Source organism: Aspergillus uvarum (genome assembly GCF_003184745.1).
Source record: "Aspergillus uvarum CBS 121591 unplaced genomic scaffold BO82scaffold_83, whole genome shotgun sequence".
Classification (NCBI taxonomy): Eukaryota; Fungi; Ascomycota; class Eurotiomycetes; order Eurotiales; family Aspergillaceae; genus Aspergillus; species Aspergillus uvarum.
The window spans coordinates 1-13,193 of record NW_020291380.1 but is presented as its reverse complement, the minus strand read 5'-3'; the positions used below and the strand labels follow the sequence as shown (position 1 = coordinate 13,193).

The 13,193-nt window shown below is 50.5% G+C and overlaps 3 protein-coding genes across 3 annotated transcripts; 1 reads left to right on the top strand and 2 right to left on the bottom strand.

Moving 5' to 3' along the window:
• Positions 1–1,721: 1,721 nt before the first annotated feature.
• BO82DRAFT_369276 (uncharacterized protein) lies at positions 1,722–3,442 on the bottom strand (the record flags this gene model as incomplete). The annotated part of the gene is made up of 2 exons (XM_025637159.1): positions 1,722–3,236; positions 3,392–3,442. The coding sequence occupies 2 exons, from the start codon at positions 3,440–3,442 to the stop codon at positions 1,722–1,724; spliced, it is 1,566 nt and encodes a 521-aa protein (XP_025486708.1).
• A 353-nt stretch (positions 3,443–3,795) lies between these two features.
• On the bottom strand, positions 3,796–5,184 carry BO82DRAFT_203287 (6-phosphogluconolactonase). The gene has a single exon (XM_025630626.1). It carries the CDS (start codon positions 4,947–4,949, stop codon positions 4,149–4,151), a length of 801 nt encoding a protein of 266 aa, XP_025486707.1. The 5' UTR covers positions 4,950–5,184; the 3' UTR covers positions 3,796–4,148.
• A 5,118-nt stretch (positions 5,185–10,302) lies between these two features.
• BO82DRAFT_378729 (uncharacterized protein) lies at positions 10,303–10,533 on the top strand (the record flags this gene model as incomplete). Its single annotated transcript, XM_025637645.1, has 1 exon — positions 10,303–10,533. The coding sequence occupies one exon, from the start codon at positions 10,303–10,305 to the stop codon at positions 10,531–10,533; it is 231 nt and encodes a 76-aa protein (XP_025486706.1).
• Between the last annotated feature and the right edge of the window lie 2,660 nt (positions 10,534–13,193).

Below are 13,193 nucleotides of genomic sequence, written 5' to 3'. Positions count from 1 at the left end.
TCTGCTGTGCTGCTAGCAAAACTAAAAATGGAGTCCCAAGAAAAAAAAAAAAAAGAAAAGAGAAAAGAAAAAGAAAAATACTACATACTCTTAAGAAAAAAAAAAAAAAAAAAAAAAGGTTGGAATGACGACCAAAGTCCCCACGTTCGCTGAACTCTCTCCCCCAGAAACGAAACGATGGGTCAGTCCATCCGTCAGTCGGTTGAGCAAAGCCGAAGCCCAGCGAAAAAGCAATCTCTATATAAATCTCATATCTGCCCACCGTCTCCTCTCGGCTCATCCAATCGTGACCCATCCCTCCCTCCCCATTACAACCCGCCCGCATGGGCGCGGTGAGGATCTTATTCCCGGCTCAGCTTCTTGAAAGTCGGACTGTTCGTTGACCTTCTCTCGCCTTCCAAAACTAATCCCTCCCCGTTCCCCTCCCCCCCTTCCCGTCCAACTCCGAACCACAGTGAGCAGAGCAATGATTTACTGGAGCACGGACTCCGTGATGAACTAGGGCAATGCAGCAGCATATTTCTGTACAGTATCTTCTGTTCTCTCTCAGGCTGGTCCATAGGGAGGATAATAAGAAAAGAGAAAGATCTAGGTCGTCTTCAGTCTAGTCGCAAGAGGAGCGGCGGGTAATATCGCGGCCCTCCAGGTCAACAGCCTTCCCGGTCAGACGAAAAACCGGATCCATTGCTCTTCTCCTCTTCCCACTTTCCCAGGTTTTCCCTGCTTTGTCTCAGCACAGTCTCTGGGACAAGGTGGGGACGATTGTCGGCTTGACAGCTCAACAACTGGTTCGGAGTGGATTTTCGTCCGCTCATCTGCACTGGACCTCTCTGCTTCTGGCTCGAGTGCGAGAAGAAATACGGGCTGTATGGACGTGTGCAGCCTTGTTGGGTTGTTTCCTTCTCTTTGACAGGAAGCCCAAGTCCACTGAAGAGTCCCCGGCTCGATGAAGCCAAGGTCTATCTGTACGCTACTGTCGGCATCGCCAGCGGTGAAACATGACCATAGGTGGTACAGTCTAACCACCAGGGCACACACGAATCGCTCAGGGGTTGACCAGTGCACTGAACTCTCATCTGGCAAGTATCAACCGTCGTTTTCAACAAAAGTCAGTTGACGGTGGGGGTGATGAAATGCTGTTGATACGGCCCGGCCTTCAGCGTCGCGTGTCGAGGGGGAAAACTCTGTAAAATGGACAGGCAGAGTGGAAGGAGGTGACTACAGCGAAATTTTGGGTGGACTAGTGTTTAGGTCCCGGGTTAGCCTTGGCCCAAATCAAGGTTTCAGGTGTAGCAATGCCTACCTTCTAGAATCGGGACAGGCCCTTTTGACAGCCGGGTCGCTTTATGCAGAAGTCCTGGAAGGGGTTGCCCGATCGCTTGCGACGCAAGGCAGCTAGTGAGCAGGGCTACCCAGTGTAGAAATCAGCCAGGCCTCCCAATGAGCGGCCAGGAGCCTGCCAGAACCGGTTTTTTCGTCCCTTGATGACCCCATGATGCATGGCTGGTTTGATCCCCCCTCCCCTCCATGTTCCGCCAAGCGAATCCATGGCCCGGTAACGCTTACGGCAGTCGATCTCTCGCCCGAATCCGGTGCACTGATTTCCAGAAGGATTGCTTGTTTGATAAACAGATTGGTCTCTGCAGATTTTGTCCGCTCAACCATGGTGAGTGAGACAGAGGATTCGCCGCCAGGAAAGAAAAGTGATTGCAAATGATCCATCATGATTGCATGGAGGTCTGTTTCTTCCAGAGTCCCAGTCGCTGCTCTTGGGGTAGCACGGCGCTCACCAGCTTCCGAGCAAGTTGACCAACCCATGCCCGTTCCGCTCTTACAACGTCGCCTTCAATCTTACGGATTGTGTGCAGCTCCTCGATCATCAGGTTCACCGTCTCCTCGAGGTGCTTAATCATGCGAAACAGCGCAGAGCCGTCGAATCGCTCCAATTCTCCGTAGCCCAAGAGGTCCAGGCTTTGTAGCTGCCGCGAGCAATAGTCCAATTTTGTAGATAAAGTCGACACCTCTTCTTGCCAAGTGCGGTCTAAGGAATCAATGAAAACGCCGTCGTACATTTCGTGCTCATGGTACAGCAGCCGGTGGTGCCGAATCTCTTCCATCCGCTGAAACCACTCTTCAAATTTCTGCACGGCCACCGTGTACTGCCCTTCAGGAGACTCCGTCACCATGTACACGTCCTCTGCAACCTGCGAGAGTACCCGAATCTGCTCCGCAAATCCGAGTGGGCCATCGTGCTCACCAGAATTTCGAAGCCAGCAATGCAGTGCGTGTCCATTGAGTTTCGTCTGATAATCCTGCTCTGCAGCGAGCGCGGCGCGGTATTTAGTGGCCACGGAGCTGTAGTCCTTTCGGAGTTGAGCTTCGACATGGGCCGTCCAGGACGTCTTCTGCTGAAGAGATGAGGAGTGCGTAAGGCTTAGTTGTAAAAGCTCTGTCTGCAAGGCTGCAAGCTCGGGGAAGGATGAGGGTAATGAAGAAGCATCCGCATCCTCGGAGATGGTGACAGTCAGATTTTTTGTAGCCGGGTTGACCGCCTTTTTGGATAGTAGAGCTTGCGGCTGGGACGAAATCTGAGCTCTCGGACGTGTCGGAGTTATGGTGCTCGGTGAAGGTGACTCCAATTTGCCTATCGCTCGACTCACATTGGGCGTGACCCCTTGACTTCGATGACGCGCGTGACCGCGACTGATGGACGGCGTGCTGGAGCTGGGCTTAACTGGCTGTCGCAAGGATGCGGAGCGACTGGGTCGGAGCAACGGGGGAGGCATATCTGCTTTCTTGGGAGATAAGGGCCGTCCATCCTGCCTATGAGCTAGTTCTTGTTTGGAGGGAGACAATGGACTTGGTGCAAAAGTGGCCTGTTTAGGGGTGCTTAGCGTAGCGGTTGGCTTCACAGGTCCAATAGGCTTCAGGGGACTGGGTCGAATGAGGCTCTGGCGGCGACTTGCTGCGGTCGCTTCGCGTGTCGAAGGTTCACCTTGCTGCTGAGACCCCTTTCCCCCGATCTTGGTCGGCCGCTGGGACAGGCGAGTCTCTGCCGGCTGCTGGATTCGAGAGGGCTTCGCAGAGCGGACATCGTCACGTATTGGCAGAAGGCTCTTGTTTCGTGTTGTGATATTCTCATTTCCGGTGGCAGGATAAGAAGATTTGCCGCCAACTGCTGTCGAAGTTGTGGGAGGATTGGCTTTGGTGGTAGTAGAGCGCCCGGTGGTCAATGGCTGATGATTTTTGTGTCAGCAATCAGGAAACAGCGAGATTGGTATAGCACCCAAGAGAAGCATAAAGCAGAGCAGACTGTCAAAGGTGTTCCGAGGCCATTGCGGTCATTTGAAATGAGAGAGAGGTAATCAAGGGATGACGAGATGCAACTAACCTTACTGGTACGGGGCTCACGGAGGGAAAGGGAGCGCGTTGGAATCGGCATGATGATGGTAGATCAAGACATTTGCGGGCGCTAAGTTGACTAGAAGACACAATGTATTTAGGATTGAGCCTCGTAGACAGGACATAGCCTCTTCTCGCTACCGATGTAAATAGTGCCTGCGCAGAGTCGCAGAGGTGGAGGTCTGAGTTCAGCTGAAGGCGGCAGTTCCGGACGGAGGCAGCTGCGGTGAAGGTTCCGCATCACCCAGTGGAAGCTTGGCTCAGCCCGGTGAGCACCTCCAGCAGGGTTGTTGCGCATGTATGGTCAAAGTTGGTCACCCTCAACACTGCTACTACAGGAACTGGAACTTATACTCATGATAATTATGACCCTTGATCTTTTCAACCATTGACCGAACGGACCGTACGGAGCTTCAGATCTCGTCTGCCAAGCACTGGGGCGACTTCACGTGATTATAGCATTCGTCCATTCATCGAGAAGCGGTCTGTGATATCCACATGATAACAACACAAACTTTTCCGGAAGTCTAGAAGGGAAACTCGCAGATAGAAAAGGCGGGACAAGTCATCCAGTCCTAGCGACAGCGCTCATCAAACTCCCAACCCCATCCACTTCCCTCAGTCATTTCCATCACGGAACTGCATCGTGCAAAAGCGCAATAACTGATAGCTATCATATCTCTCACATTACCTGCGCACGTAGTTCTGATCGAACGAAATCAATTTGGCCCATATGCGCTCATCAACTACAAGCTGCCACGTCTCGGGAAGGCGACGCCCTCAATGGCCGCATGGTCAGTGAACCAGCTGACTTTCTCACCGGCTCCCTGGTTGACCAACGAGGATGGCAAGTCTCTTCCTTCCTCGGCATCAAAGATTTGCTTCATGATATCCTTCTTTCCACCTCCAGTCGCGACAAAGGCGATGTTGAGAGCGTGCGTGACCACCGGCAGAGTAAGGGTGATGCGCTTCGGAGGCGGCTTGGGTGAGTCGCTGATAGCTGCCGTCCAAGCATCCTTCTCTCTGAGAAGCTCGTGGCCAGGGAAAAGACTGCAGGTGTGACCATCAGGCCCGCATCCCAAGAGGATGAGATCGAAGACAGGCAGCTTCACACTATCTTTGGCCGCAAAGGAGCGCATGAGGTCCTCCTGGTACAGGTCGGCCAGCTCCTGGGGATCCTCATCGTTGACGTGAGCGGGGTCGATCGTATGCACGGTGGGAGCCCCCATATCCGCTGGAATTTTATCGAGCAGTTCATCCTTCAACAAACGGTAGTTGCTGTCCTCGTGGTCGAGGGGTACGGCGCGCTCATCAGCGAAAAAGATGTGCCACTTGGAGAACTGAGCAGTATCTTCTTCGGAGCCATCTCCAGGCGCGAGGAGAGCCTGCGCCAGCACCTTCGGCAAGGAACCACCAGAGACAGCAACACGAAAAGTGCTGTGACGATTCAAGGCGGAGTTCTGTATACGGAGGACATAAGGCCTCAGTTGCTGGGCCAGGGCATCGGTATTCGCAAAGCTGTAGAGATTAGGAGCAGAAGCAGCCATTGTGAAAGGCAAGCGGTAGCTTGTAGGGAAGAAAAAAAAAAAGGCGATGTAAGAGAGAGAGGGATTTGGGGGGAGAAGGATAATTGATCTGCCCAAGCGAGAATATGAGGGGGGGAAGTGAGTAAGAGCAGAGCAGAGGAGAGGAGAGAGAGGAGGGATGGGTTTCGGTCAACAGCTTCAGGGCGGGGTGGCGGGGCAAAGGAAGGATGGAGAACTGTTGAACCTGAATTGCTTGCTCCTCCGTACCTGCCGGAACGTGAGAATCACACGGGCGGGAGCAACAACAACCAAACTGTGAGCTAGTTACTGTACAGTAAGTAAGGTAAGTAAGTGACTTAGTAGTAGTAGTTAGGTAGTTGTTGGGACCGACGAATAACTCAGTGAATTAATCAATGTTCCTTCTTGGTGTTCCTTACCGCATGGTGATGAGAAGGAGAAATGCCGGTGAGGTGCCAGCCTGAGGTGAGCCATGATTAACTTACTGAGTCCTCTACTCAACCATGACGTCGTCGTTGCCATATTCATGCAACGGGCAAAGGGAGGGAGGGAGCCTGGAAGGATTGGAAAACACTATTCATTCATTCATTCATTCATTCATTCCATCCTCATGGATACTCCTCCAGACTTCTTAGGTTAGTGGTGGTCCTCCCCCAACCAACAGACAACAGCCAACCGTCGGTCGGTCGAGTGTCTTCTTTCGCGATAAGAGCAGAGGCCGGAAACCACGGCCTCATCTTATTCCTTTTCTACGTGCCGTGCCGTGCCGAGCAACGTTGGGCAGGAACAGTTAGTGGTTTTTATTGTTCTTCTGCTGTGCCCTTGTCTCTGCCCTGTCTGGCCCTCCTTCGTATTGTCTATCCATCCTCGGCAGCCGCCACAGGGCAACCAATTCTTGATTTGAGGGAAAGCCGCCGGGATCCGCGTCGAGCAATGAAGACACCTCGAAATACCTCAACTGACAAGCATGTGAAATGATGTCAGCGTAACGCTCTGCCTGCCCACCTACTGCAGCACTGCAGCACTGCAGCCTTCAAGCCCCTCCCCGTCTTCCCCCCCCCCTGCCACTGGATCTAGAGAGGCTTGCGATAATGATGATCCTCACACCACAACACCTGTTATTGGAAAATTATCGGTCCATACTATTGATCATGATCAGTAGACTAAGCCCTGCTAGAATAGCTAGTTAGCGATCTGGAACTAGCTCCTGCATCCAGCTCCAGTAAAATGATAGGGCAATAATAGTTTGGTCCCGGTGCTTGACCACCCCGATGATGAAGGCGGCTTAGGTATGCACGCGCGATTACGGCATCATGCAGACGCTGAGATCAAGTCTCAGTCAATAGTCCTTGCATCTGATGACTACTAACGATCTCAGTCAGTTGGTGCGAGTTAGACTGAGGTCCCTGCACCAGGAGAGCGCCTCTGGGGGGATTTGTCAATGCCCGTGTGTCACCATCGGCCACCGCTCTGAATACGTGCGTGCGACCACTCTGCAGCCGGGCGCATACCTCGCACGATTGCCATGACATGTGCGCATCGTCCCAGTCTGGCAGTGCTGCTATCAGGCGAATGTAATGTTTAGGCTGTATTGGAGTCCCGGCAATAACTTTCAGCCAACAGATAAGGAAATGAGAACGTCTCAGCGCACAGGTAACTGTTATGTGTGAAAACGAGAGTAGATGTTGCAGCTCTGCAGGTTTCAACGCAATGACGGATGATTGAAGTTAGCCTATCTGTCGGTAGGACAAGAAGCAACACAATGACAATAATTGAAATCAGATAGCTTGTTAGCGAGCAGTTAAGATTTAGAACTGTAAGTAACCCTTGCTTTGAGAACGCTGTGTTCGTCATTATTAGGGGGGGCCCGGCGGGGGAAGATATCCCCATGGCCTCCTGTAAGTTGGCGGCCACGGTTCCATTACGGGCAATTAGGGGAATGTTCCAAGTTGCTTTGAGGCTTCCCAAGCGAACGGTAAGTTAGTATGTAGACGCTAAGCCGGGAATAAAAGAGTTGGCAGCGGGTGCAGAGACTAGGAAAATGCCTCACCGTCGATTTAGGGGGAGCATTGAGGACGACGTACTCAGTACAAATGGTATCTAGTCTTTCTTCTCCAATCGCACCGCGAATTGCGAACTTCATTTGCAAGGACTTGAAGGGGCCTCTAACCATCCGTATTTTCGGTTGGCTTCCTACTGCTCTTCTCCACTTCCACCATGAAAAACTAGCCGCACTGAGTCGTTAGCGAGACCGTAGCGAATCGCAAGTTGCTCCCTCCTAGCAGAGCGCTCGCTTTTTACCTAGACAGAATCCCCAAATCCACTCTTAGAAAGTTGGAAAATGGAGCGTACCCAAGACTCTGGGTAAAAAAAAAATGGGATTAGTGGCTCCGGAAAGGCATGGAGCACACAATCCATTCGACCAGCAGCGATGACAATGATGGCGCCCAGAATAGCGGAATTGAGTTCCGTAGAGGGAAAAGCGATGACGAAAACGTAAAAACAGTTGGGGTACTGTTTAGGACGAATTGGACGAGGGAGATACTGGTGCAGTGCTGCGGTTGGACTGCTGCGATGGTTCCTGCCTAAAAACCATGACCTTAATTTCTATCATACATCTATACAAGGCGGCAGACAGGACTTAGAAGAACAAGAATTATGGTTTGACAGCAACACATGATGGAACCCGATGAGCAGGGCGACTGGAGCAAGATCGTCCGCATCCTTCATGTCCGAGTCTGACAGGACATTCTGAAACACTGGAAGGTGGAGTCCCACTCCAAAAGACCGCCTCACACAACTCACAACTCACGACTTTCCCGCATGCAGCAACGCCGTCGGTCGTCGCCGCTATTACGCTCGAGCCCAGAGCCCAAGGCCCAAAGTGCAGGCACTACCAGGTACTCCGTAGACATAGACAAATGGATCATCACGGTAACATGAATTGTTGCTAATGTTCGGGCCCAACTCTGGGAGGACCTGCTGAAGGCAATGGCGAAATCGACGAAAGACGAAAGACGAAAGTTGAGATGACGAGACTAAACTTTCTCTGCCAATGGGAAGGAATGCCATCTGATATCTACAATCCCGATGAATTGAGGCTTGGTTATCAGTCGTAGTCATCAGCGCGGGATTTACCGCCTGGTTGGACCGACGGGGTTGGCTGGGCGCGGGAGCCTGAGTTTCGATGACCACCGCATGTTCCACTGATCGATGACGAGCAGAGCAAATCACTAACCTGGATTAATATTACTTGCGATCATTGAAGGAAAAAAGACCGTTTCTTTCCTTAACTCTCAAAATGCAGGCGGGGCCATCTGCTCCGCCCGGCTAATGGTTTCTGGTCCATAATTCATCAATTTCAATAGTACGTCGCCCTCCTGTGAACTATGTTGCCGTGACTAAAGACAACAACAGCAGCAGTAGTAGCAGCAGATGGAATGGAAGGAATGGAACGGAACGGGTGGAGTCACCCAGCAGGCGGGAGCCGATACAGATTGATTGTCAGATATACTTCCCTCATAGGTCGAGCCACTGATGAAAGTAGGCCACGAGTTGTCCAGTCCCTGAATGGGCAGAGAAAGAATGGCAGATCCGAGTCTGAACCAGACAATTCTAGTGATCGCCACCGTCTTGCACCCTTTGACTTCCCACCCTCCCTGCAGCGCTGGTCATGACGACACGACCCTGGGTGTCGGTGCAGCAGAACAAAACGAATGCAGACAATAGTTTATGGAGGGGAAGAAGGGAGATTGATGCATAGCACCAAGCCTCGATTAACTGCAAGTGGGTTATTGTGGCTTGTCTGCAGTTGAGATCAGGATCAGACTCACTACGTAAGTAGTCGTAATTTATGACTGGGAGGGGGGGAGAGGGAAGGGAGGAGGGGTTCAAACAAAGATACGTCTGAACGCACATCATCATAGTTCAACAATAATGCAAAGCGGTAGATTTGAATAGTATGAAACCAAGTCCCAATTGGTGGTTGCCCAAGATGCGACCGAGTAACAGGGGTGGTTGAACAATCGAATTAACCAGGATGATAGATAATGAGGTGAAGTGGAGGTGATGGAGGTGATGATGCCACAGGGAAAGCACTCCAGAGAACTGGAAAAGATTCGCATCACCGGTTCGTTCATCCAGGAACCACCAACAACAGAGAAGGACAAATCAAGTCCAGTGGTATATTTCAAAATTACACCTACAACTTACTACCTACGTAGTAAATCAAGGTACTCCTACCAACTACTCGGTAGGATAACCAGCCAACCATTCGATAGTCATGAGAGTCGGCTGCCGCTTCTCCGGTCCATCTCATCAAATCCCAACCTTAGTTATTAAACGCATCGTTCCATCACCACCATCATCCACCCCTACATGGATTGCTGCATTGATAAAGGACCCGAGCAGCTGCCTCATCAGAACAACACCACTTCAAACAAATCTTCCTGTGGTTGACGGACACAGTGGAAAAATCATCATCAAGTCTGAAACCTGATCCCCACATTCCATGCAGCTGCTTATAGTATCAGCTGCCTTATTCCTCATGCGTACGGTCTTGAGTTGTTAGCCTCGTTATTGTTATTATTGTTGTTATGATTGTTGTTGTGGTGGTAGTGGTGGTGGTCACCTAGTTTCATCAGCTTTGCACATCCTATCCTACCCCTGTTTTATCATTGGATTTTAATTTTCCTTACTCCCGAGATTCGATTTTCGGGTTTTACCGTTTTACCTGAGGCAATCACTATAAATTACTACCACGTACTATTTTGCTCCCGCTAAACCAGACTGGTGCAATTACGGAGCGAAAGAAGTGGAGATCGATCTGACCCTGAGGACTTCCTTTTGGCGCTGGGCTTTCTGGTCATATAGAGATATTTCCAGCAGCTACAGCCCAGCTGGAATTTGAGCTCCGAACTCCTTTTCATCATCTGATCGCTACTCCGGTCGCTCTTATTTCATACCTACCTGTGCCACGACTTCAACCATCTACTCAGTCACCAACCACTACTTACATCTGTCTACACCTCCCTTACCACCACTACCTACCTACCTATCGCAACTCCCTTTGCAATCTATCTCGCCTCGCCTCTGTGGTCTATTACTGCTGCCTAGGATTTCGCGGGGAAAGAGACATTTGATCCGGTGGTTCCTATTCTACCTACCATCGACTTCTACACATCGTTTTCCTCCAATTTTCCGCCCGTTCAATTGACCACCAGCCGGCACAGCCACTAGGCTTGAACTCATTTAAATATCCGTCCTTCCGCCTCTATCTCTAATAACTGTTCCGCGAGCAACGGAGTTTCTCGCCTCAACTGTTCGGCATAGGGCCGCCACAATCGGTCGGGAAAAAATGAGTTCGTCTTCTGTTCGAGTCCAACACCCACCCACCGGAACTCCTAAAGGGGTCGTCGCTTCTCCCGCCAGTTCAAGTCCAACCTCAATGAACTTCGACATTGTCCGCTGTTCGAGATGCCAGCGCTCCATGAGCCTTGAGAACGAGTCATCCCCGGGTGTGGTTCGTTTCGGCATGAACTCCTACTACTGCAGCCGGTGTGCGTCCATGGTCGGCTTCATTCGTTGAAAGACGGAATCAATAGACCAACACTCGTGATTTTATTTCGGACGAACCAAACAACATCAACATGAACCGTGTCTTTCGTCACCTACTCTAACCGATTGTACCCGAATCAGTACCCAGGTCACAAGCCGACGGGGAAACGCTGGTCTTCCAATGTGTGCCTCTATCGTTATCCGAACGCTCGCTTCTACGGTACTACTCGGGAATGCCGCTATTCAACCCAAATCATATATCCGCAATCCATTGACATGGACCTGCATCGGTGCAGCCCAAATGTTGGGCAACCTGTTCCCTGGGCCATTCTGGATGCCATGCGGCCTCTACGATCAATACATCCGAAGAATATGAAAGAGCCTGCTGCTCATGCGCTTTACCCAAAAACCACCTGCACGAAGACCAAGGCAGATATTTTGAGAAAATTGTGAAATTCTCGGAAGCGATGCTTTTGACAAGTCTCGCTCTGTGCTCTTGATCTCTACTGTCCCCGCCACTCGGAAGGGGGAAAGATCTACAGGATTTCATGTCCCTTCTTAAGTCAAAAGATGGAGGATTGAAAGGAGTCTGATGTATACGCATTGTTATGTAGCGCATTCTAACCCTTGACCCGGGCATGTAGCATCGGGATCTCCACGTTCCAAGAATGCGTTATGTTTGTTCCATTCCGCAGCTTCAAGGTTCAAGATCACGACTTCTTGTGACCGAATGCATTAGCCAGTCTTGTTTTGCATGTGTTGATGGCTCACTTTGTATGTCTGCAGTAAAGCTGCCAGTCAAACTTAACAAATATTTTCGAATGGAGTGATATCGACATTTTTACAATAGAATGCTTGTGTGTATTTTACCATCAGCGACCGTAATTTTTTTTTTAATTGTGCTAATAAGCGCCGATCTCATTTGTATCTGTTGACCACAGTAGACGTAGTGTAGGACTCTACTACCACTAGTAACAACCAGGAGAAATACCCGACTTGGTACTACTTGTCCGAATATAGCAGTTGCATGCCAAAGGTGCTTCGTGCTTGAAGCCTTGTCATGATATTGTTTTGTCATAAGGTCTAAACTGCAATGGCCCTTTCCCCCCCCCCCCCCCCGGAATCCGAACCCCGCGATATGGGGTAGCGAGGTAAACAATGGTCAATTTCCTCAGACCGAATCAACATTAACACGGCGTGTGCCTGTGAGACACACCGAATACATGTCTTCTATTCTATTGCTGGAAGTGGCTATATTCAGAATTCTTCAGCGCTGCGTCTGTTCGGCCTTTTCCCCTTTCCTCTCTTTTTTTCCTTTGGTGGTTTTTTCCCCCTCGCTCTTCCCCGCCCCGTCCAAGCGAAATGCCTCCGCCGCAGCACCCGCACATGCCCCCCGAGCCCACTCAACCATCCCCTCAAACCGGCTAGCGCTGTGCGTCTGCGTCTTCTCTTCTCCTCCCGCTTTTTGACTTTTTGGGTAAGGTCTTCCCATCATCGTCATCAAACTAAGGTGGTCTATTTTAGCTCCAGCGCCATTTATCATTCTACTTCACATTGTTGTCCTGGCAGCCTATCACACTTTCACGACTTACTGGAACTGGCATGGCTGATTTTATTTCTAGTACGTAGTGAAAGTCCACTTAGTAGACTAGGCTTGAGTTGGATAACAGCTGGAGCTTCACTTTTTCTTCTCGTTCGCAAGGTCCCCTTTTGCCAAGGTCAAACGTTGCGAAACGCGAATCCCCGTTGGCTTGCTTGCCAGGGGCGCGTAAGAGGCGTTTATTCTTGTCGGTGACTTGGTATGGACCTCTCGCCGTCGTGCCCCTCCTTTCTTGCTCTGTCGTTCGGCCCGGTAGGTAATGATCCATAATGTACAGTCAAACAAACAACAACAAGCTATAGAGAAGCCGCCAGCGTTTCCCCGCCTTTCTCCCCTTGCAGCCCGAGGGGAGTTGCGACACAGCTACGTAATATGTTGACTTAGATGATGTGATTCTCACGCCTGATTGGTTCCAACCGGCTGGAATGGAAAGATGAAGTAGCAACCACGACTATGTATCACCCATCACACAGCATCAGATAGTCGAAAAGGTTAATCTCAACCTTGATGGAAGAAGAAAAAGAAGGGTTGGGATTGACCCAAGATAAACAATAGTTCATGCGATGGTTCTTTCGGGGAGATCATCTTCTTCCCGCTTCCCCGACATGGAGAAAACAACCAACGACCCAAAAGTCAAATTTTGGGGAAAGAAGCAGGAATTAAAAGAGAAAACTCAATGCACTGTACCGGGTGGACGCAGCGGAGTAACTTAGTTGAGGGTCATCCAGTAAACCTACCATGAAATTCAAAAGTGTAATTCTTAACTTCTCTCGTCTCGTCCCTTTGCAGTTGTGCGTGGTTGTCAACCTTGGTCGGGTAAGTACTGTGTAAGTTCCTCGTACGACACCTACCCTATTTCGCGCTTCGCTGATCAGTGGGTCGGGGTTGGGTTGGTTTCATCGGCTGTCTGGTCTGGTCTGCCTGTTCCCCCATGGTTCCACTCTGGCAAGCTGTCATTTGCCTGGATAAGCAATTGCGAAAAAAAAAAAAAAGGGGTGGGGGGGAATGAAGCGCAACGGAGGAGGGTGAGAGGTGGATGTTTATTCCATGACGATCCCAACCCATTTTAAGAAGGTGGTGATAATCTAGTT

Bases quoted from the DNA above. Each gene is read 5' to 3' on its own strand.
- BO82DRAFT_203287 (XM_025630626.1), bottom strand. From the start codon at position 4,949: ATGGCTGCTTCTGCTCCTAATCTCTACAGCTTTGCGAATACCGATGCC.